Source organism: Vidua chalybeata, chromosome 25 (assembly GCF_026979565.1).
Source record: "Vidua chalybeata isolate OUT-0048 chromosome 25, bVidCha1 merged haplotype, whole genome shotgun sequence".
NCBI classification, from domain to species: Eukaryota; Metazoa; Chordata; class Aves; order Passeriformes; family Viduidae; genus Vidua; species Vidua chalybeata.
Window position 1 is genome coordinate 1,265,373 of NC_071554.1, and position 24,555 is coordinate 1,289,927.

General features: G+C 51.4%; 1 protein-coding gene across 1 annotated transcript in view; it reads left to right on the forward strand.

The window, feature by feature from the left end:
- The window catches only part of CSMD2 (CUB and Sushi multiple domains 2), a 273,933-nt gene that overhangs the window by 164,727 nt on the left and 84,651 nt on the right, over positions 1–24,555 (forward strand). Inside the window, exons 14-21 of the mRNA XM_053964332.1 lie at positions 2,622–2,948; positions 5,792–5,986; positions 8,593–8,731; positions 10,074–10,261; positions 11,567–11,755; positions 12,159–12,275; positions 15,051–15,266; positions 19,565–19,753. Coding sequence (XP_053820307.1) covers positions 2,622–2,948; positions 5,792–5,986; positions 8,593–8,731; positions 10,074–10,261; positions 11,567–11,755; positions 12,159–12,275; positions 15,051–15,266; positions 19,565–19,753 — 1,560 coding nt within the window. The remainder of the gene's footprint in view (positions 1–2,621; positions 2,949–5,791; positions 5,987–8,592; positions 8,732–10,073; positions 10,262–11,566; positions 11,756–12,158; positions 12,276–15,050; positions 15,267–19,564; positions 19,754–24,555) is intronic.

Below are 24,555 nucleotides of genomic sequence, written 5' to 3' on the forward strand. Positions count from 1 at the left end.
GCTCCTTCCGCGGTGAGGAAAAACCTCCATCCACGGTGAGAGAAAACCTCCTCTGCTTCAAAAGATGAAGAAAATCATCATCTCACAGACACCACGGTCTTGTTCATGAGCCTTGTGGCTTCCTGGGCTGGATGTTCCCCTCTGGGATGTGATTCCAGCTCCCCTCTCCATCAAGGAGAGCTTTTTCCTGGCCCAGTGGCCTTGGTCCTCCAGCTCCAACTCGCCTTTCTCCTCACTGATCTTATGGAAAATCAAAATCCTCATTTACTTCCCTGCAGCGGAGACTCTTGGAGGTTTTTTTTTTTTTTTATCAGCTCCTCTTTAATCTGTCACTTTGTTTTATCTGGCAAAGGTTAATTTTATATTCTTCCCTCGCTCTGCTCCTCTCCCCTTTGTCAGCAAGTCCTTTGTTGTTTTATTTTCTGAACTGGAGACTGCACCTCTCCCTTGCTGGGCTGCTGGAGGTCCTGGCTGAATGCTAATTCACCCCTTTGGATTTAAAAATTTTAGAGGAGACACCTCATCCCTGCTGCTGAGACATTTCCCTGGGTGCGAATGAATTTATTTTCAATTTTCCTGAGGCAGATTACACCGTGCTTATGCTGACAGAATTATTTGACAGCATCCCCTGATATTTCAGCGTCTGCTAGAGAGAGAGAGAGAGAGCCCAAAAAAAAAATCCTGAGGATGTTTTGCAGTTTGTTTTCTCTTTAATCTGCTCTCTTTGTGGCTGAGAGCAGGGAATGGATTGTGCAGCTCCGTGGCCTTGATAACGTCACGGGAACGTCCGAATTATTTGATCCCAGCCCATTAAGTGGTGAGGGGAGACAGAGGGAAAATAACAGAGGGAGGCAGAGCAGTGATCCAAATAATTGCCTAAATGCCAACCCCGAGCCAAGCTCATCCTCTGTGCCAGGAATTAGGGAGATGGATGTTCCCAATAATGGGTTTTACCAAGGGTGGCGGTGGGGAAAAAGGATGAGCAAAGCACCCATACATAAAATATCCCAAAGTTTGGGCAGGTAGCACTTCAAAGGCAGCCTTGCCTTCCCAAATTAATGGGCCTTGGCAGCTGCAGCCCGGGATAGATTGAGCCCCTGGAGAGCTGGAGGGTTTTTCATGCATGCTCTTCCCCTCAGCTTCGTTTTAAGCCTGGTTTTAATTATTTCCGTGGCAATGGCAGCCTGGTTGGGTGCCTCTTTTTGGGAACCAGCAGAAGTCAGGGATTTATTTGTGGTGGGAAGAGCTTCCCCTCCACCAGGGCTGCAGATTCCTCTGGTTTGTCCCAAACCCCAGCATTTGGGAATGTTCTTGGGCTGTTCCACCTCTCCCAGTGCTCAGCCAGGTGTAAACGACTTCCCAAGGACACAGACAAAGCAAATTAACTCCCATCTCCTTCTCCAAGCATCCATTTGTTGCTGTGTCCCACAAATATTCCCTGTGGGACAGGCGTGGTGTGGATGGAAGGAGTTTAATGAATGGCAGAGGGTGAATCTGGAGAGGAGCATGGGGGGGGAAATGAGCTCAGCGCATGGAAAGGGCAGATTTTATTGTAAGCAAGCCCCGAGGAGTCTGCAGCACCCTGGGGAAGGATGTGGCACCTGTGGGTGACAGAGCTGAGCCAGGGACAGCAGCAGGGGAGGCTGGAGCAGTGCCCGGAGTGCCTGAGCTGGTTCCTCGCTCCAGGTTCTGTGGGATGTGCTGGGATGTGGCCACAGCAAAAAAAAAAAAATAATGTTGAGGCAAAACCTGGCTGGTTCCATGCTGGCTTTATTTTGCACCAGCTCAAGTCACACACTGGATTCTTGGGAGGCTTTGCTGAGGGACGTGCAGGAGAATTCACCTGGAAAATGACAGATCCCACCTAAGAGGCATTTTCTTCCTGCTGACAAATAAAGCTGGAAGGGTTGGCAAATCCACCCAAAATCCTTAAGAATAGTTTGGGGGTTTTTATCCCAATAATAAAAGGTTCTGATTTAGTGGTGAACAAAAGGTTCTGATTCAGTGGTGACCAAAACATTTGGATTCAGTGATGACCAAAAGATTGGAATTTGGTGGTGACCAAAACATTTGGATTCAGTGGCGACCAAAAGATTGGGATTTAGTGGTGACCAAAAGGTTCTGATTCAGTGGTGACCAAAACATTTGGATTCAGTGATGACCAAAATATTGGGATTTAGTGGTGACCAAAATTTTGGATTCAGTGGCAACCAAAAGATTGGAATTTAGTGGTGACCGAAACATTTGGATTCAGTGATGACCAAAAGATTGGGATTTAGTGGTGACCAAAACATTTGGATTCAGTGATGACCAAAGGCTTCCCTGCTGCTTCTGTGAGGGAGGGAATTAAAGACCAAATGGAAGGGAACTAATGGAAGATCCAGGGTGGTGTTTCCCCCTCCTGGTTTTTGATGCACGTGCAATGCTGATATTTCTACGATGACAGAAGTTCTGTCAGTGGGCTCTGGCAGCCTGGAAGTCACTTTTCCCCCCTGCAGATAAATCCCTGGACAGAGCCCTCCTGAGGCAGCCTCAGAGCAGGAATTAGGAATGTCCCAGCCGAAGAGGACGAGGGCAGGGACGCCTGTGCCTGTGGGACTGATGCCACTTTCCCTTTGCAGTTTCCTGCTTTTTCAACTTCACCAGCCCGTCGGGGATCGTGCTGTCCCCGAACTACCCCGAGGAGTACGGGAGCAGCCTGCACTGCGTGTGGCTCATCATCGCCAACCCCGAGAGCAGGATCCACCTGGCCTTCAACGACTTCGACGTGGAGCCCCAGTTCGACTTCCTGGCCGTCAAGGACGGGGGCACGGCCGAGTCGCCCGTGCTGGGCACCTTCTCAGGGAGCCACATCCCCTCCTCGCTGACCAGCAGTGGTCACGTGGCCAGGCTGGAGTTCCAGACTGACCACTCCATGGAGAAGAGAGGCTTCAACATCACCTTCACCAGTGAGTGCGGTGCCTTTTTGGGGTTACCTTAAAAACAGAGGCCGGACAAAATTAAGGGAGTAAAAAGCAGTTTTAAGGGCCTTCAGTGACATTTAGGACAGACCAAGCCCCCCCCCAAAATGGACAATGGTCACGGGTTTTCAAACTTTTATAACTTTGGTCCATTTGAATATTGAGGGTTAATCTTCCAATTAGTCATTTACCCCAAGTTTGCTGCCCCCAACTCACTTTTGTTTCCATCTCTCAGGGCCTGAGGCAGTGAGGGGTCCTTGATTGCCAGGCCTGGAGAGGAATTGTTGTGTCTGCCCAAAATAGGGAAGCAGCAGCTCACACTGCATGTGGAGTTTGGAGCTGTGCACTAAAGAACTGCAGGGTTACAAATAGATGAAAAATAGAAAAGCTCAAATCCTAAGGCATCCAGTGCCTCACCCTTCCTTCAGCTCTAAATTCATGTTGGAGACTGCAGAGATTGATCTTGCTAAAGCTGTTGGAATTCCAAAGTAAACCTGAAAATTGGGGATCAATTCAGATTTGCAGTTGGGTGGTGGAGGATTGGTGGCACGTTTAGAGCTGGTGGCACAGATTCTTTCTGGCTGTGAAGTTGAAAGCTCCCTCTCAGGGACTCCTTTCTGCTCAGGGAGCTGAGGTGATGCCCTGGGGGTAGCTCAGGAAGAACTGTTGGGTCTGGGATGGTCCCTGTGTCCCTCAGTCAGTGCCACCCTCGATTGCTGACAGCCAGAGATGCAAAACTTAGGAGAAAAAGCCAAATGTAGCCCTGATTTGTGTTAGAAAGTCTTGAAATTTCCAGAGAGAGATTTGGCTCCCTGTTAAGTCCACTCCTCAAATCCACGCCGATAATTTTAGCTTTGTATTGTCCTGTAATTTTCCAAAGAGCCTTTTTAAACATCTTCAGCAGAACTGAGCTTTGTTAGGCTGGCCTTTGGTGGCACGGATAAATTAATGGCCTTTCCAGCCCTGATTGCAGAGCCTTTATTTAAAGAGAAATAAATAAAATCAGAGGCCTTAAGGAAGCATTTGCCAAACTCCAGCAGGCCGAGGGCTCCTCAGAGGAGGGGGTTTGGGTGAGGGGGTGCCAGGAGTGAGGGTGACACCTCAGGAACGCTGCTGGTGCCTCTCCCTTTCCCCTGTTGGGAGCTGTCCCTTGCATGGGGACATTTTTTTCAGGACGTTTTTCATGTTTTTCAGTGCTGGGGTTGACTCAGGAATGAGTTCATTTGTTGTGACTGCTTCGAGTTCTGCACTGAGCCTTCCCCAGACAGCTCCAGGCCCTTCCCTTCAGTCTGGGGAGGGGAGAAGGGGCCAGGGACAGGTACCAGAGCACAGGGCTCATCACATCCAGCCCCTTTTCCCCTCCAGCCCTGTGGGGAACAGGAGATGGTGAGGGCAGAGATGCTGTGGGAGCAATCCAGGGCTCAGCTGGCTTTGCTCAGGTGCGTTAGTGACACTGAAACCTCAGGTGTGGGATTAACCTGGAGCCTTTAATCCTTGCTGGGCTGCTCCTCTCCCAGCATGAGGAGATGTAGGACACAATTATGCACTTAATGAGGAATTAAGGCGTAATTGCCGAATGTTTGGCTGGTGTAGCTTTAACTGCTGGAGAAGGTCTTAAAACCGAGCCAGGCGTCCCTGCAATCCCACAAGGACTCGGTGGCACCTGGGAAGGTGATTCCTGTGTGTGCTTTGTTTTCTCCCAGCGGGGCCTGTGAACGGAGCTGAAAGGGAGTCGGTTTAGGTGGGATTTAGGGAAGGACTTGTTCTCTGTGAGGGGCTGGGATGGAATTCCCAGAGAAGCTGGATCCCTGGAAGTGTCCAAGGCCACGCTGGGTATGGCTTGGAGCAACCTGGCATAGTGGAAGGTGTCCCTGCCCATGGCAGGGGTGGCACTGGATGAGCTTTAATGTCCCTTCCAGCCCAGGCCAGCGTGGGGCTCTGTGATGTGGCAGTCACAGAACGTGCTAAGAAGACTTTTTAACCTTGGTGCCTTAAATATTTCCATTTTCCCCATCAGCGGTTCTCTTATGTCCCCTCTGGGCAGAAATTTTCAGGTGTTTTTTAAAATCTCTCCCTAGTTGGAGTATTTTTCTCTGTGGAAGGTGGCTGAGAAGGTGACTCAGTTTCCCAGGCCCTTTCCTGCTGCTGTTCCTGCTGTATCCCATCCTCCCATGGACACCAGCACCTTTAACCTCCCCCTTCCTCTCCTGTTGCGCCTGAGGCAGAAACAGGGGAAGAAATTCCCCTGAGGGAAGGGGAAAATTTCAATTTTCCTCAATTTGAGGCTGCAACATCTTCATTCTTGCTTGGGGTTGGGGGGGGAAAGATGCGTGAGACTCTTCATCTCAGGGTCGTGGGCTCGAGCCCCACATTGGGCGCCAGCTGTAAAATCAGAACTCCTGAACGCGGGGACGATCTTACACAGGACAGCAGTAACAGACAAAAAGTGCCCTTCTCCTCGGGACTAAAACCCTGTTTGTTCAGGAGCCACCTGGGATCCAGGCGACGCCTCGGGGGGTAACAGAGGTGTCTGGTCTGGTGGCATCTAGAAGAGGACAGAGAGCCCGAAGGTGTCGTCCAGGGGGGTTGTGAGCCCAGGGGAAATGGGGGGCAGAGCCAAGGGGCCACGTCCATTGGGATGCAGGTGAGGAGAGGGAGAGGGGAGGGGCAGACAAGGGAGAGACCCCCACACCTGAGGCTTAGTGGGGAGGGGGGGAAGACCACCCCTGAACCCCAGTGGAAAACAACAACAACCAAATAAACGAGTGCAACGCAACGGATGCTGACTCTCCTCTTTTCCTCTTCTCCTCTCCTCCTCCTCCTCCTGGCAGCATTCCGGCACAACGAGTGCCCGGACCCCGGCGTGCCGGTGAACGGGAAGCGCTTTGGGGACAGCCTGCAGCTGGGCAGCTCCGTGTCCTTCCTGTGCGACGAGGGCTTCATCCGCACCCACGGCGCCGAGACCGTCACCTGCGTCCTGCAGGAGGGCAACGTGGTGTGGGACAACGCCGTGCTCCGCTGCGAAGGTCAGCCCGGCCCCCCCTGCCTGCTCCTGGCCTGCTTTGGGGTGGGAGGGGCATTAAAGATCCCATCTCACCTCTTCCCATGGGTAGGGAGGCTTCTGCTGTCCCAGAGTGCTCCAGCCTGGCCTTGCGCACCGCCAGGGATCCAGGGGCAGCCACAGCTGCTCTGGGAATTCCATCCCGGCTCCTCACCACCCTCGCAGCCAAGAATCCCTTCACCATATCCCCAGATCTCCTCCTGCCCAGTTCAAAGCCATTCCCTGTGTCCTGTCCCTCCATCCCTTGTCACAAGTCCCTCTCCAGCTCTCCTGGAGCCCCTTTAGGCACTGGAAGGAGCTCTGAGGTTTCCTTGGAGCTTCTCTTCTCCTGGTGAATGTTCCCAGCCTGGTGGGAAGAGAGATTCTCTTTGTCTTCTTCTGTCTTCTTCTGCCTTCTTCTGCCTTCTTCTCCCTTCTTCTGCCTTTTTCTTCTTTCTCCTCCTCCTTCTCCTCCTCCTCCTCCTCTTCTCCTCCTTTTCTTCTTCTTCTCCTCCTCCTCTCCAGGTGAACATTCCTGCAGGGACAGAGGTTTTTGGGGGAATTTTGCAGCCTTTTGGGATCCAGAATCAGGGTTCTGCCTGTCAGGGTCTCACTCTCACATTCCACGGTGTCCAGCCAACACCTCCCAGGGTTTTCCACGTCTCTGGAAGGTGCTGTCTGCACAGAGGAGTTTGCTGGGGAGGAAGTTTCAGTTCAAATATTCCTGAGCTCTGTTTATTTTCCTTTTTTTTTTTTTTTTTTTTGGTGTGGAATGAACGCTGGGGAGTATTTTTATTGCATTTGTTTGATGATTTGATGATCAGTTCTTGTTACAACAGGTGTTTTTCTAATAACAGTAATAATAAAAGGTTCTGGTTTAGTGATGCCTCAAAGCTTCCCTGCTGCTCCTGTCAGGGAGGGAATGAAACAACAGGGAATGGAAGATCCAGGGTGACGTTTTGCCATCCTGGTTTTTGATCCACGTAAAAATATCTGATATTTATGTGATGACAGAAGTTCTGTCGGTGGGCTCTGGCAGCTGAGAGGCAGAAATTCTGCATTTCCATCTCCTGGCCACAACAGCCAGCCCTGCCATGCGAGGAGCTGGGCTGAATTAAAGGCTTTAATTCAGATTTCAAAGCTTTTTTAGGGCTTTCAAGCCTCTCCTCTGGAAGAGAGAAGTGAAGAAGGAGCTCATTAGGACTGAAAATCTTCCTGTGCCCTGTGTTCTCAGAGAAGTGATGCTCCACTCTGGTATTTGCAGCAATTTGAATAACAAGTGCTGAGCTCTTGAGAAACAGCCCTGGAATATTGAGAAATAATTTGAGTAATTTGCCCTGCATTGCCTGAGCAGCAGGAATTGCACAATCCTGGCCATTGTCTTTGGGATTGAAGGAAGGAATCAATTGTCTTCAACAGCTTTTATAGAATAAAAAGCTGGACTTTCTGTATTCTTACATAATTTTGCTCCTGACAAAATGTGGGTTTAATTCAGGGCTGCTGTTACTTTCAAAGCACAGGCCTTGAAATTTACATATTTTTAAGTATGGAAGGGAAACGTTCATTAAATAATACACTTCTAATCAACTTTTATATTTGATAACCTTCTGCTTTCTCCTCCTGATCACTCTGGTGATTTCTTTGACTCGCCCTTCAGTCTGGACATTTTAATTACCCTTTCTAAGCCAGGAGAAAAGCCCAGAGATCTAAAGTCCTGCTCAGCACTTGAGAAAAATTAATGGGAATGAAGGAGACAGAGAAAAGGGTGGAAATCCTGACAGGATACGACGCAGCTTTGGGGCAGAAAGGAAAAAAAAAAAAAAATAATAATTGCTTTGGAGCCAGCTGAGATCAAATGACTTTCATCAGCCACCCTTCAGAGCAGCAGGGGAGCTTTGGGGCTGGCACTGGCACATTTTGGGGTGGCACAGGGGGCACGGTGACATTGGGGCTGGCCCTGGGTCGCTCCTTGGAGGACAAAACCTGGCACTTCCTGGGGGCTGCGGGATTTTAGTGCCTCTGGGCCCTCAGAGCCAGTGTCCTTCCCCCAGAAAATGCAATCAAGTGCCTGCAGCTCCTGCTGGTGGCACTGGGGACCGCGGTGTGGAATTAATGCCCTGCTCTGGTGATGTCCCTCGTGGCAGCAAAGCCATGACTCAATTAACAGGGCTGGGAGAGATTTTCTGGCACCTGAAATGCCAAGTGACCTTGCGGTTTCCTCTGCTTTTATATCCAATCATTATTTTACACCCCGTCCCCTCCGAGCAGGGCCCAAGGTCAGCCCTGCTGGCTCCCAGGGGGACAGTGTCTGCATTTGGAGCTGAAAAGGCAATTTCTGAGCAGTTAATGTTGGTTTTCCATCTGGCTCTGGTGATTTTTAACTCGTGGGGGGACAGAGATGCGGGGAAGGGGTTTCGAGGGTGGGGACATCTCACGGTGCTGCAGCTCTGTGACATTTTTCAACCCAGTTTTAAGGATGTGGCACTCAGGGACGTGGTTTAGTGGTGGCATTGGCAGTGTTGGGCTGGAGGAGCCTGAAGGTCTTTTCCAGCCTGGATAATCGTGTGATTTGTGTCCTTTTTGTGTCCCCAGCACCCTGTGGGGGCCACCTGACATCGCCCAGCGGAACCATCCTGTCCCCAGGCTGGCCTGGCTTCTACAAGGACTCGCTGAGCTGTGCCTGGGTCATCGAGGCCCAGCCAGGCTACCCCATCAAGATCACCTTTGACAGGTGCTCACCACCAAATTCTCTGGCTTTGGGTGGTTTTGGTGACTCCAAGGTGCAGCCAAGAGAGGGGGAGTGAGCTGCTCCACGTGGTGCCCGGCTCCGAGGTTCTCCCCACTCCCCTTTTCTATTTATTTATGAGCTCCTGGCAAGGAATTAAAACTCACCCAGCCCTGGGGGGAATGGTTCTGTCTGAACCACTCCTGCTGTTTTTCAGGGGTGTTTTAGACACTTTTTGGGGGCTGAGCTGCCACATATTCCTTGGGTGGGGGGTGCAGCAGGGAGCGCTGAGTTTTTTGGCATTTCCTGGCCCTGGGGCTGGCTGTGTGGGTGGGCTTCTTCAGGGATGTGGATGGATATAGATCCAGATATCCTGAAAAATCAGCTGCTCTTTGGATTCCTGGCAGCGCCAGGCGTGCCCCAGAGAGCAGAGAGGAGCTGCCACTGCCACCACTGCTGTGACATTTGGGGCTCCATGGCTCCTTCAGCTCTGTTTCATTTGCTGGCTCAGCACCTGGGCAGCATTTTAGGTGGGGGCCAGCAGGTGAAGAGGTGAAGGATCACAAAAAAATCCCCAAACACGTGTGAGGTGAGACACTCGGGCAGAAGAAAAGCTCAGCTCAGACGGCCCCCATGGTGTGGCAGCACATTTCTCTCTCTCTCCCAGGATTTTTCATAGAGGAGCACAGAGAAGGAAGAAAGAGAAAACAATTTCTATTTCTGCTCCTTGTTTTTCCCCATGTGGAATGTGTTTGGAGAATTGTTTACCTGGGGTGATTGCTTGGTTGGATTCTGGTGAGGATTGTTTGGGGCTGGTGGCCAATCCAACCCAACCCAATCCAACCCAACCCAATCCAACCCAATCCAACCCAATCCAATCCAACCCAACCCAATCCAATCCAATCCAATCCAATCCAATCCAATCCAATCCAACCCAATCCAATCCAACCCAACCCAATCCAACCCAACCCAACCCAATCCAACCCAATCCAATCCAACCCAATCCAACCCAACCCAATCCAACCCAATCCAACCCAATCCAATCCAACCCAATCCAATCCAATCCAATCCAACCCAATCCAATCTCTAGAGAGGGTCACGAGTTGTGAGTAGTTAGATTTGGTAGTTAGAACAGTAGGTTTGTAGTTTTAGTATCTCCTTTAAATAGTACATTTATGTATGATAGCATAGTTATCATAAAGAAATCATTCAATTTCTGAGCTGCAGTCACACATCAGCATTTCTTCCCCCTGGGTTCACCTGAATTTTACAACACCGTGGTGGTTCCAGGAGGGAATGAGGAGAAAGGAGCAGTGCTGGGGTTTCATTTCCCTCGTGTCCCTTCCAGGTTCAAGACAGAGGTGAATTATGACACCCTGGAGGTGCGGGACGGCCGCTCCTACTCCTCTCCCCTGATTGGGGTCTACGATGGCACCCAGGTGCCCCAGTTCCTGATCAGCACCAGCAACCACCTCTACCTCCTGTTCACCACGGACAAGAGCCACTCCGACATCGGCTTCCAGATCCGATACGAAAGTAAGGGCACCCTCTTCATGGAATTCCCTGGAATTCCCAATCCCCAGCAGCACCACGGCCTCACTCAGGGCCCCCTGGGTCTCTTTTTCCCCGTGCCAGGCAGCTCACACTGCTCAAGGGCTGTGCATGGGAAGCTGCTGCCAGTGGAGGAGCAGTTTTTGCTGTTCCTGGCATCCCAGACTGGTTTGGGTTGGAAGGAAACTCAAAACCCAAAGGCAGGGACAGCTCTCACTGTCCCAGGTTGCTCCGAGCTGACCTTGGGCACTTCCAGGGATGAGGCAGCCACAGCTTCTCTGGGAATGCCATCCCAGCCCCTCCCCACCCTCACAGAGAAGAATTCCTTCCCACTATCCCACCCAATTCTCCCCTTTTCCAACCTGAAGCCATCCCCCCTCTGGTGGTTTATAGAAGCTTTTTATTTTTATTTTAGCACCTGCAGAATATTCTTGATTTTAGGAGGCAGAGCTGAGCTCACAGAATCAGAATATCCAGAGCTGGATCCCACAGGGATCGTGGAGTCCAACTGCTGGCCCTGCACAGGACAGGCCCAAGAATCCCAGACCAGTTCCTCTCTTCATTTCCTCCTCTCACTTTGGGGATTTTCCCCTCTCCATTTCCTCCCCTCCCTTGAGGGAATTCCCTCTCTCCATCCCCTCATTTCAGGGATTTTCCTCTCTCCCTTTCCTCCTCTCACTTTGAGGATTTCCCCCTCTCCATCCTCTCACTTGGGGACCTCCCCTCTCTCCCTTTCACCCTCTGACTTTGGGGATCACCAGCAAGATTTGGGATGATCTCATGGGGAATTCCCTCACTCCCTCTCACCCTCTGACTCTGGGGATCACCAGCAAGATTTGGGATGATCCAATGGGGAATTCCCTCACTCCCTCTCACCCTCTGACTCTGGGGATCACCAGCAAGATTTGGGATGATCCCATGGGGACTTCGGGGATCACCAGCAAGATTTGGGACGATCCCATTGGGAATTCCCTCTCTCCCTTTCACCCTCTAACTTTGGGGATCACCAGCAAGATTTGGGATGATCCTATTGGGAATCCCCTCTCTTCACCCTCTGACTTTGGGGATTACCAGCAAGATTTGGGACGATCCCATGGGGAATCCCCTCTCTTCACCCTCTGACTTTGGGGATCACCAGCAAGATTTGGGATGATCCAATGGGGAATTCCCTCTCTCCCTCTCACCCTCTGACTCCGGGGATCACCAGCAAGATTTGGGGCGATCCCGTGGGCGGGCTGAGCTGCCCCTGAGCTCCTCTTGAGGGCTGTGCCCCTGCTCCTTGTGCCCCAGCTGTGAAGCTGCAGTCTGACCACTGCCTGGACCCGGGCATCCCGGTGAACGGGCAGCGCCACGGCAACGATTTCTACGTGGGAGCCCTGGTGACGTTCAGCTGTGACCCTGGCTACACCCTGAGTGACAGCGAGGCCCTGGAGTGCGAGCCCAACTTCCAGTGGAGCCGGCCCCTGCCCAGCTGTGAGGGTGAGGAGAGCTCTGCTTCGGCCTCTGCAGAATGTTCCGGGTGTCAGGAGGCAGAGCCCAGCTCACAGGGCCGGAATATCCAGAGCTGGATCCCACAGGGATCGTGGTTCCAGCTGCTGGCCCTGCACAGGAAACCCTTCCACTGCTGGAAAGCTCCCAGTGGCATTTAATCCGCGGGTTTTGCTGGATTTTGGTGGGTCTATCCATGTATTTTGTTGGATTTTGACCAACAAAACCCAATTTGGGTTGATTTGGGTCGATCAATCTCTTCTGTTGTATTTTCCTGGGTTGGGTTTTTTGGTTTGACTTTTTCCTCCCAGCTTGTGAAATATTCTGAATTATTGAACTCTTTCTCTCCTTTTTTTTTTTTTTTTTTTTTTTTTTTTTTTTTTGGTGTTTTTAGCTCTCTGTGGGGGCTACATCCGTGGCTCCAGTGGCACCATCCTCTCCCCAGGCTTCCCTGATTTTTATCCCAACAACTTGAACTGCACGTGGACGATAGAAACATCCCATGGGAAAGGTGAGGAGAGGACTGAGGCTCATGAGCAGTGGGAGAGAAACTTTTCCCTGTGGGACCCAAGAGTCCCTCTCAGGAATGATGATTCCATTGACCCTGGACAAGATCCAGAGGGGTTTGATGTCCCCTCTTCATCCTTTTAAAGGGAAAATTCTTCTCAAACAGAGCCTGTGCTTTGCGTTATCTCCTGTTCCAGACCTTTGTGGCCCCATCCTGAAAGTCAGATATCCTGAAACCATTCCCTGTCACAGAGAGGGATCTGCCCCTCCTCAGGGATTTGTGGAGGTGTTCAGCTCCTCCCATCCAAGGTTTTTTGGAACATCTCCCACATGGCCAGCACACAAGTCCTGGAGCTGCCCCAGCTGCTCCAACAATTATTTTCCTGTGACACTTTATGGACTCCCAGGCTGTTTAAAACTCCCAGGAGTTTAAAAGCAGCTTCATTCCAAAGGCATTTAAATGCCTAAAGAGAGACCATTATTTTTAATCTCACTGCTTCAAAGTGATTTCTTTCCCCTCTAATTTGTTTTGCTGTTTCTTCTGCAGAGAATGGTGGGGGGGAGGAAAAAAAGAAAAGCCCAGCCTTGTGCTTGCAGAGATGTTCTGTGCCACACTAAATTGCAGACCAGAGCAAAGGTTTAATTGGTCACAAATCCCTTAAAATGAGTTTATAATTAGCCCTTTTTGCTACAGTTCCACAACCCTTTGTGCTGGAGGAGCCTCGTGCACTCTGCTTGGAGTTCTTACCTTAAAAAACTTGGAATTTGGGCATGTTCTCCAGGATAGCTGAATTATTCTTGTGCTGATTCCAGAGGGTTGATGTTATTTCTGTTCCTTAGGCTGGGTTTGCTAAAGCTGAGGGTATAAATTTGCTGTCGGGGGAGAATAAAGTCATTTTGCATCCCCCACATCCCAGTTTTCAGGTCAGTTTTGTGCCTGTTTTCTGTTTTGTGCTCCTGGTGGAAATAACAAACCATTTGGAAACTCTTGGAAGTTTCCTGCTTTCGTGGAATTTTGCAGGGGGGGGGAAGAGTGAGACTAAAAACATTCTTCACAGAATGGATATAAGGAAGGAATTACCAAGGTCAGTCCTAAGTTTTGGGTCATAAAAACCCTTCTGAGACGCTGAAGGGCAGTGAGGTGCTGCAGAGGGATAAAGGTTGGGATGATCCCACAATTCCTTCATTCCCAATCCCATGGGAAAAGCCCCTTATTGGTTTCCAGCCTCTCTCACCTTCACTTCTGGGAAGGGAAGAGCTCCATGTGAGCAGCAAACCCCCAGGAAGAACTTGGAGAGAGCCAGGGATAAATAAACGGAATATTCAGCTGGATTTGGATGCTGTGGGGTTGGATATTGGATCTCCAGAGCTTTCCCTGATCTCCAGAAATTAATAGGGAATGGGCAGCAAGGAGGAGGATCTTCCTGTGGGCTTTCTTTGCAGGTTTCCTGCTGTTTCTTTGGGGTGAAATATTTCAGGAGTGGTGGGATGCAGAGCCAGCCCTTGGGGTGTGAATTATTGGGTTAAACGAAACAAGCTGGTCAAGCCAAGCAGGGATCTCTCCCAAAGCCCAGATTCCATCCTTGGATTTGTCTGTGTCTCTCCAGGGAGCAGGATCAATCCCAATCCCACCCGAGCAGGGGCTCTGGAGCCTGCCCTGGCTGCTCCATGAGCTGGGAGATCAGGATGGAAAAATCCATCTAAATGCAAAAAGGCTTTTTATTGCTTGGCATCTCCTTGCCTTGTTAAGCCGGTGTGACAATGCTGTGACAGAGTTCCTGAGCTCAGATCCTGCCTGGCTCTGCTCTCGCTGCCTTTTTTTTTTTGTTGTTGATTTTTTTTTATTATTATTATTTTTTTTTATTTCCAAGCTGGAATTATTTTCCAGAGAACGAGTGTTTCTAATGGTGTTTGAATTCCAGCGTGAAAAATCACCTCGCTGGAGGCTCCTGCAGGAGCCTGAAGTGCTTCCCATTGTGTGTCTGGAGGTGTGAAGGGGACTTTAAGTAATCCATTACTCCTCTCTGGCTCATTTACAAATGCAGCAAGGTCACAGCCTTCTCCCCAAATGTTTCAAATCGTTCAAATTGAATTTGGGAGGAAGAGGCAAAATAGTTTTGCTGTGTTTGGCTGGGATTTCCGTGGCTGGAGTTGTTGTGGGGTTTATTTTGGGCAAGAAAAGGTGAATAAAAGTAGGGTTTTTTCCTTGGATCAAGTTGGACTAGGGAAAGGTGTCCCTTCCCATGGTAGGGGGATGGAATAAAACGATTTTTAAGGTCATTCCCACCCAAATCATTCCATGATTCTCTGATTCAGCCCATCATGGGAAGGTCCTTGCAGCTGCACCACTGACACACTTCTGGAAAAGCCTCCCTGACCTTGAGGCTGGGTTTAAATCCTGGTTTTCCAGGCAGGAATTCCTTCTGGAACATGCTTGTTTTCGAGCCCTCCCAGCTCCAGCCTTGCTGCTCTTGCTCTCCATTTAAAAGTCACTTTTAGAATAAAAAAATAATTTTATATTGGGCTGCTCCCTCAGCCTGCTCTGTCCCTGGAGCAAGTTTGTGTCATCCCTGACAAGGGCACAGGAATCCAACATTTCCAGGGCCTGTCCCTGCTCTGGGCCTGCTGCCACACCCAGGCTTTCGGGTTTTAATTGATTTCATTTCCACCAGAACAAAATCCATCATTTCAGTGCAATTTCCCCCCTGCCCTTGGTGGGGAGCGGGGCAATGGCAATGCTGTGGGATGACTCCAGCCGTGGGTTTCCCCCCTTCTGCAGGTGTGTTCTTCACCTTCCACACGTTCCACCTGGAGAACGGCCACGATTACCTGCTGATCACTGAGAACTCCAGCTTTGCCCAGCCCCTGAAGCAGCTGACGGGGTCCCGGCTGCCGGCCCCGCTCAGCGCGGGGCTCTTCGGGAACTTCTCGGCCCAGATCCGCTTCATCTCCGACTTCTCCATGTCCTACGAGGGCTTCAACATCACCTTCTCAGGTGACAGCAGCTGCCCAAAGGCTTCTTCCTTTCCTTTCCTTTCCTTTCCTTTCCTTTCCTTTCCTTTCCTTTCCTTTCCTTTCCTTTCCTTTCCTTTCCTTTCCTTTCCTTTCCTTTCCTTTCCTTTCCTTTCCTTTCCTTTCCTTTCCTTTCCTTTCCTTTCCTTTCCTTTCCTTTCCTTTCCTTTCCTTTCCTTTCCTTTCCTTTCCTTTCCTTTCCTTTCCTTTCCTTTCCTTTCCTTTCCTTTCCTTTCCTTTCCTTTCCTTTCCTTTCCTTTCCTTTCCTTTCCTTTCCTTTCCTTTCCTTTCCTTTCCTTTCCTTTCCTTTCCTTTCCTTTCCTTTCCTTTCCTTTCCTTCCTTTCCTTTCCTTTCCTTTCCTTTCCTTTCCTTTCCTTTCCTTTCCTTTCCCTTTCCTTTCCTTTCCTTCCTTTCCTTTCCTTTCCTTTCCTTTCCTTTCCTTTCCTTTCCTTTCCTTTCCTTTCCTTTCCTTTCCTTTCCTTTCCTTTCCTTTCCTTTCCTTTCCTTTCCTTTCCTTTCCTTCTCCTTCTCCTTCTCCTTCTCCTTCTCCTTCTCCTTCTCCTTCTCCTTCTCCTTCTCCTTCTCCTTCTCCTTCTCCTTCTCCTTCTCCTTCTCCTTCTCCTTCTCCTTCTCCTTCTCCTTCTCCTTCTCCTTCTCCTTCTCCTTCCCTTTCCCCTTTCCCCTTTCCCCTTTCCCCTTTCCCCTTTCCCCTTTCCCCTTTCCCCTTTCCCCTTTCCCGGAAATTATTTGGGTTGGGAGGCACCTTAAAGCTCATCCAGATCCACCCCTGCCCAATCTTCCCCTATCCCAGCTTGCCCCAACACTTGGACACTTCCAGGGATGGGCCACCCCTTCTCTGGGGTGCCAAGACCTCCCCACCCTCCCAGTAAATCCCTGGGAATCATTTTCCATTGATTTGGGTCACTCCTTTTGTCACCCAGTAAATTATCCCAGTGTTAAACCCCAGCGTGCCCTGAGAAATTTTTCCCAATGTGTCCTGAGAAATTTTTCCCAATGTGTCCCAAAAAAATTTTCCCAATGTATCCCAAGAAATATCCCCCTTGCAGCCCCCATATAGCCAGGGGGAACAATTCTCTCTGTCCTGGGCTGGAGAACAGGAATGGACCCACTGGAATGAAACCCCTCTCCTCACCCTCACCTTCCCTGCTCCGTTTCTGGACAGTTGCAGCTCAGGATTTTTGGGGAATGCTGTCCCTCTTTCCCCAGGCACCTTCTCTGTTTTTAGAGCAGAATCCCTGCAGCAGGCCCAGCGTTTCCAGCACAGGCACAGATGGGATCCTTTGGAAGCAGCACGGAGCAATCTGGACTGCTTGGAGCGGGAGCAGGGCAGGGCTGGTCCCTCCCTTTGTCCGTCTGCTCCCTCTTTTTTTGCCTCTGGCTTTTGCTCCACTTGGATGCTCCTCCAGTGGCCATCCTGAGCCTGCAGCCCGTCCTGGATGTGCCTCTGCCATGGAGCCAGCCTGGGAGAGCTGGGAATGTTCCCCTGGAGAGGAGAAGGCTCCAGGGAGAGCTCAGAGCCCCTCCAGGGTCTGAAGGGGCTCCAGGAGAGCTGGAGAGGGAATGGGGACAAGGCCTGGAGGGACAGGACACAGGGAATGGCTTGGGAAAGAGGAGATTGGGGAGGGATTCCTCCCTGTGAGGGTGGGGAGGGGCTGGAATGGAATTCCCAGAGCAGCTGTGGCTGCCCCTGGATCCCTGGAAGTGCCCAAGGTCTGGTTGGGCAGGGCTTGGAGCAGCCTGGGACGGTGGAAGTGTCCCATGTCCATGGCACTGGATGATCCTTAATGTCCCTTCCCACCCCAACCATTCCATGATTTTTAACACACCTGGCATATCCCAGGCTGGGTTTCCATGATCCCACTGGCACTTCCAGGGAGCTGGAAAATGCATTTTCCCTGCCTGGGCTGGCTCAGTTGCTCTGGTGGCAGATGGGAGCCCCCTCCTGCTGCACCCAGCAGGGCTCTGAGGGATCCAGATCTTCCTGACTCCAGGAGTCAGGAGGAGGCAGAAGGGAAACAATTCCTGCCCAGGGAAGTTCCAGCAATCCCATGCTGAGCCGTGCTTGCTCAGCCATCACGGTGATGGTGGCTTTGGGTGGGTGTGGTGATCCAAAATGCAGATTTTTCAAAGGAAATCCTGATCTTTCAGCAGCTGTCGGTCAGAAGGAGCGTGGGGACTTGGAGAGGGACCTCAAAAAGGGACATGTGGCACTGGGGCAGCCTCTGGTTGAAGGGCACGAGGTGTTTGACTGTGTCCTCTGGGCTGGAGTCCTCCAAATGACTCCCAAGTGCTCCCATTCCCAGGGAATGCCAATCTTTGCTGCCTGAGTGCCCCAGAAGCCATTCCCTACAACAATCAGTGAAGGACACGAGCTTTATTGCTGTTCTTGCCTCTGTCCCTGTGTCCTTCCCAGTCCTGAGCTGCCAGCTCAGCACCCAGGGAAGGAGAGAAATCCCCATTTTTTTCCTGTGGAGCTTGGTCTGGCACCCTCCCTGATGGGCAGAGCTGTTGCCATAGATGCAGCTGAAACCTGGCTCCCAGTGCCTTTGTTCCTGGCCTCTGAAGTCAGGGATTTTGCATGTGGAAACCAGTCAGAAAATTTCCAATTAACTCCCATTTTGATGAGGGGAAAACGGCTTTTTGCCTTTCAAAAGCTCGCCTCTAATTATAACTCTCATTTTCAGTGTATTTCAAGGTTTCTTTCCTATCTTGAAAAGCAAAAACAGGAGTCAGTTCTATTTTTAGCTTCCTTTACATATATATATGTTAACATACAGGCTTTGGACTTGGGGATTTTGCCAAAAACACCCTCAAAAGCGTTTTCCTTCGAGCTGGTTTGGGGTCAGAGACGTGAGTTTGGCTGCTGGCCAAAATAACCAGGTGACCTTCCTTGGAGCAGCAGCTTCAGTGTCCTCCTGCATTCCCTGGGCAGGGATCATCCATTTCCAGGATTAGAAATGGAGAGGCAGCAGAAATCCCACCCGGATCAATCCATCCTCACTGGGCTGCAGCAGAGGGACGGTGACAAATCCCCGTCCCCCACCGGTGCCACTGTGACAGGAACTGGGACCTGTTGTCTTTGGAGGTGGTTGGGATCCAGGTGCTGGGGTGGGGGGGAGTTTTAGGTTGGGGGTGAAATCCAGGTGGGTTTTCATGGCTTGGGATCCTCATTTATTCACTGCAGCTGGATCAAAGCTCCTTTGGATCCTTTGTCCTCTCCCGGGAGGACAGAACGCCTGAATTTTAGGTGTGGGGTGAAATCCAGGTGGGTTTTCATGGTTTAGAATCCTCATGGATTCACTGCAGCTGGATCAAGGCTCCTTTGGATCCTTTGTCCTCTCCCGGGAGGACAGAACGCCTGAATTTTAGGTTGGAATGAAATCCAGGTGGATTTTCATGGTTTAGAATCCTCATGGATTCACTGCAGCTGGATCAAGGCTCAGAGTTCCCTTGGATCCTTGTGTCCTCTCCAGAGAGTAAAGAACCCCTGAATTTTAGGTTGGAATGAAATCCAGGTGGGTTTTCATGGTTTAGAATCCTCATGGATTCACTGCAGCTGGATCAAAGCTCCTTTGGATCCTTTGTCCTCTCCCGGGAGGACAGAATGCCTGAATTTTAGGTTGGAATGAAATCCAGGTGGGTTTTCATGGCTTGGGATCCTCATGGATTCACTGCAGCTGGATCAGAGCTCCCTTGGATCCTTTGTCCTGTCCAGGGAGGACAGAACCCCTGAATTTTAGGTGTGGGGTGAAATCCAGGTGGGTTTTCATGGCTTGGAATCCTCATGGATTCACTGCAGCTGGATCAAGGCTCAGAGCTCCATTGGATCCTTTGTCCTCTCCAGAGAGTAAAGAACCCCTGAATTTTAGGTTGGAATGAAATCCAGGTGGGTTTTCATGGCTTGGGATCCTCATGGATTCACTGCAGCTGGATCAGAGCTCCCTTGGATCCTTTGTCCTGTCCAGGGAGGACAGAACCCCTGGATTTTAGGTTGGAATGAAATCCAGGTAGATTTTCATGGCTTGGGATCCTCATGGATTCACTGCAGCTGGATCAGAGCTCCCTTGGATCCTTTGTCCTGTCCAGGGAGGACAGAACCCCTGAATTTTAGGTTGGGGGTGAAATCCAGGTGGGTTTTCATGGCTTGGAATCCTCATGGATTCACTGCAGCTGGATCAAAGCTCCTTTGGATCCTCGTGTCCTCTCCGTGGAGGACAGAACCCATTTGCCATCCCCTAAAACCCATTTATCCCCTCCAGAATACGACTTGGAGCCGTGTGACGAGCCAGAAGTGCCAGCCTACAGCATCAGGAAGGGGCTGCAGTTCGGAGTGGGGGACGTGCTGACCTTCTCCTGCTTCCCGGGGTACCGGCTGGAGGGAGCGTCCCGGATCACCTGCCTGGGCGGGAGACGGCGTGTGTGGAGTTCGCCTCTGCCAAGGTGTGTTGGTAGGTGGTCATGTGCTTTCATTTCGCTTGGCTGGTCCCGCTGTGCTGCACTGTCGAGGTGGGCAGGGATGGAGGGGAGCAGCCCTGGGATGGAGGGGAGCAGCCCTGGGATGGAGGGGAGCACCCCTGGGATGGGTGACATCCCCCTGGATGGATGGGTGACATCCCTGGAATGAATGGGTGACATCCCTGGGATGGATGGGAGCACCCCTAGGATGGGTGAAATCTCTGGGATGGATGGGTGACATCCCTGGGATAGATGGGTGACATCCCCAGGATGGAGGGATGACATCCCTGGTGTGGATGGGAGCACCCCTGGGATGGGTGACATCCCCCAGGATGGATGGGTGACATCTCTGGGATGGATGGGAGCACCCCTGGGATGGGTGACATCCCCAGGATGGAGGGGTGACATCCCTGGTGTGGATGGGAGCACCCCTGGGATGGGGGTGACATCCCTGGGATGGTTGGGTGACATCTCTGGGATGGATGGGAGCACCCCTAGGATGGGTGAAATCTCTGGGATGGATGGGTGACATCTCTGGGATGAGTGACATCCCCAGGATGGAGGGATGACATCCCTGGTGTGGATGGGAGCACCCCTGGGATGGGTGACATCCCCAGGATGGATGGGTGACATCTCTGGGATGGATGGGAGCACCCCTGGGATGGGTGACATCTATTGTGATGGTTGGGTGACATCTATTGTGATGGTTGGGTGACATCCCTGGGATGGATGGGAGCACCCCTAGGATGGGTGACATCCCCCAGGATGGATGGGTGACATCTCTGGGATGGGTGACATCCCCCTGGGATGGAAGGGTTGCCATCCTCCAGGGTGGAGGGGTGACATCTCCTGGGATGGATGGGAGCACCCCTAGGATGGGTGACATCCCCCTGGGATGGAGGGGTGACATCCCTGGGATAGATGGGTGGCATCTCTGGTATGGGTGACATCCCCTGGGATGGATGGGTGACATCCCCAGGGTGGGCTCAATCCAGAGCAGGGATGGCAGAGAGGCAGCAGGAAGGATCTTCCAGCCCTTCCAGCCTTTCAGTGCTCTCCCCAGGAGGGTGACACATCCCCAGGAGGGTCACACATCCCCAGGAGCGTGACACATCCCCAGGAGGTGACACATCCCCAGGAGGGTCACACATCCCCAGGAGGGTCACACATCCCCAGGAGGGTCACACATCCCCAGGAGGTGACACATCCCCAGGAGGGTCACACATCCCCAGGAGGTGACACATCCCCAGGAGGGTCACACATCCCCAGGAGGGTCACACATCCCCAGGAGGGTCACACATCCCCCAGGAGGGTCACACATCCCCAGGAGGGTCACACATCCCCAGGAGGTGACACATCCCCAGGAGGGTCACACATCCCCCAGGAGGGTGACACATCCCCAGGAGGGTCACACATCCCCAGGAGGGTGACACATCCCCGGCTGTGCCCCAGCCCCACCCCAAGTGAGTGATTGCAGAGCTGCTCCTCCCTTTTGGGGCAGTTCCTGCCATCCTGCCCAGGTTTAAGGCGTTCCCCATGGAATTACAGAGAGCTGTAATCTCCATATCCAGGCAAATTCCACGTTTCCATGGATGTGTCTGGGAGCCCCCCTGTTCTCCACGTGTTTCTTACCCCTTACACCTTTCCCTTCCTGACCACTGCAGGTCCTCTTTCAGTCCCTCCAGCCTTATCAGTTACTTGCACTGATAAATCAGTAAATCCAAGGGTAGAGGAGGGCAGGGATTGGTCTGCAGTTGTTGGTTGCTGCTGTTCCTGGCGAGGCAGCGATGAGGAGTGTGACAAATTTGGAAGGAAGGAGGATGATTTTCCCAGGCCTTGGGAAAAAGGTGCCACACGTTTTTTAGGTGTAGAATTTCAATGGGAATTCGTTCCCAGCTCTGCTCACCCAGAGCATGAGGGATTCCTGCAGATCAGCCAGGGCAGGGATCTCACCTGGCTGCCCAGGAGATTGTCCTGAGCTCTGGGTGACCCTTGAGGGCCATTGCAGGGCAAAGCAGAGCCAGCTGCTGCCTCCTCCCAGCCTGTGGTGCTGAATTTCCCAGCTCTGCTGAGCTCTGAGGCCTCATCCTGCTGGGACAGGCAGGAATAACAATCAGGCTGCAGACAAAGCTCATCAGGGGAATGAGAATTAAAAAAAAAAAATAATCTTTTACAGGGCTTTGAACTCGAGCCTCAGACAGCAGCGCTAAGTGGGCACTCTGGCTGCTGTTCCTGGCTCACAATTAACAGCTTGGGTTTATCATAACAGGGCAAGCTCAGGGCTGATGGCCCAGAGCTCTGTGGCAGGGTGACAGCTCTGTCACAGTGTCCCCACTGCCTGCTCACATCTGCCTGGACAGGGATGGAAATGGGAGGCTGACTCATTAAGATCACAGGAGATTTAATTGCTTTTCCAGGCACTCTGTATTCAGCTCCTGTCCTAGACATGGTCTGGGGAGAACTCAGAGTGGTTTTCGTTCCTTTGTCCAAACCCTCTGGCCAGCACAGCTCCCTGAGATGTCCCCAGCATCATCCCTGGGGAATCTGTGCCAAAATCCTGCTTTTCATCCCTGGCAAGAGCAGAGGACGAAGTCACCTCCAAAGTGCCTCCTCTGGGTGCATCTGCTGCTTCCTTAACCCTTCCCTGGAGCAGCAGCAGAGCTAGGAGCTGCCCTGGGATGGTTCCCTCAGCTCCAGGAGCTGCCCTGGGATGGTTCCCTCAGCTCCAGGAGCTGCCCTGGGATGGTTCCCTCAGCTCCAGGAGCTGCTCTGGGATGGTTCCCTCAGCTCCAGGAGCTGCCCTGGGATGATTTCCTCAGCTCCAGGAGCTGTCCTGGAGCTAATTCTGATCCTGGGATGATTTCCTCAGTTCCAGGAGCTGTCCTGGGATGATTTCCTCAGTTCCAGGAGCTGTCCTGGGATGATTTCCTCAGCCCCAGGAGCTGTCCTGGAGCTAATTCTGGTCCTGGGATGGTTCCCTCAATCCCAGGAGCTGTCCTGGAGCTCTAATTCTGGTCCTGGGATGATTTCCTCAGTTCCAGGAGCTGTCCTGGGATGATTTCCTCAGCTCCAGGACCTGTCCAGGAGCTAATTCTGGTCCTGGGATGATTTCCTCAATCCCAGGAGCTGTCCTGGAGCCAATTCTGGTCCTGGGATGATTTCCTCAGCTCCAGGAGCTGTCCTGGAGCTCTAATTCTCATCCTGGGATGATTTCCTCAGTTCCAGGAGCTGTCCTGGGATGATTTCCTCAGCCCCAGGAGCTGTCCTGGAGCTAATTCTGGTCCTGGGATGATTTCCTCAGTTCCAGGAGCTGTCCTGGAGCTAATTCTGGTCCTGGGATGATTTCCTCAGCTCCAGGAGCTGCCCTGGGATGGTTCCCTCAGCTCCAGGAGCTGTGGGGACTCAGGGACACGAGCTTGATCCCAAAAACTGCTCTGGGGAGGGGACTTTGGAGTGCCTGTCCCCAGCCCTGCCTGCACAGCCCCAGAGGAGCAGGCAGCCAGTGTTTGACAGCAGAAAATCTTCCAGGGTAAACAGGCTGGGAAAACAGTGACTCACGGCTGGCTCGTGTGGGAGCTCGGCAGAAGGAACAGAAAATCCTCAGCGTGGGGTTGTTCTGAGGCAGATCCACACAGATCCGTACAGATTCCTACAGATTTATATCGATTTCCCACAGATCCACACAGATTTCAACAGAGATCCACACAGATTTCCATTTACACAGATTTCACTCGTATTCCCCACAGATTCCCCCCCAGATTCCGTCCCAGTTTCCCACAGATCCACACAGATTTCACAGAGATTCACACAGATTTATATTTACACAGATTTCCCACAGATTCACTCAAATTCCCACAGATTCCCCACAGATTCCCGCCCAGTTTCCCACAGATCCACACAGATTTCACAGAGATTCACACAGGTTTATATTTACACAGATTTCCCACAGATTCACTCAAATTCCCACAGATTCCCCACAGATTCCCACAGATTCCCCCAAATTCCCCCAAAATTTCCATAGATTTCCCACAGATCCCCCCAGATTTCCCACAGATCCACACAGATTTCACAGAGATTCACACAGATTCCCCCAAAATTTCCATCGATTTCCCACAGATTTCACTCATATTCCCACAGATTCCCCACGGATTCCCCCCCCAGTTTCCCACAGATCCACACAGATTTCACAGAGATTCACACAGGTTTATATTTACAAAGATTTCCCATAGATTCACTCAAATTCCCACAGATTCCCCACAGATTTCACAGAGATTCACACAGATTCCCCCAAAATTTCCATAGATTTCCCACAGATCCCCCCATATTTCCCACAGATCCACACAGATTTCACAGAGATTCACACAGGTTTATATTTACACAGATTTCCCACAGATCCCCCCAACTTCCCACAGATTTCCCACAGATTTCACAGAGATTCACACAGAGTCCCACAGATCCCCCCAAATTCCCCAAAATTTCCATAGATTTCCCACAGATTCCCCCCCAAATTACCCCAGATTTCCCACAGATCTACACAGATTTCAAAGAGATTCACACAGGTTTATATTTACACAGATTTCCCACAGATTCACTCAAATTCCCACAGATTCCCCACAGATCCCCCCAGCTTCCCACAGATTTCCCACAGATTTCACAGAGATTCACACAGATTCCCCCAAATTCCCCCAAAATTTCCATAGATTTCCCACAGATCCCCCCCAGATTTCCCACAGATCCACACAGATTTCACAGAGATTCACACAGGTTTATATTTACATGGATCCCCCACAGACCT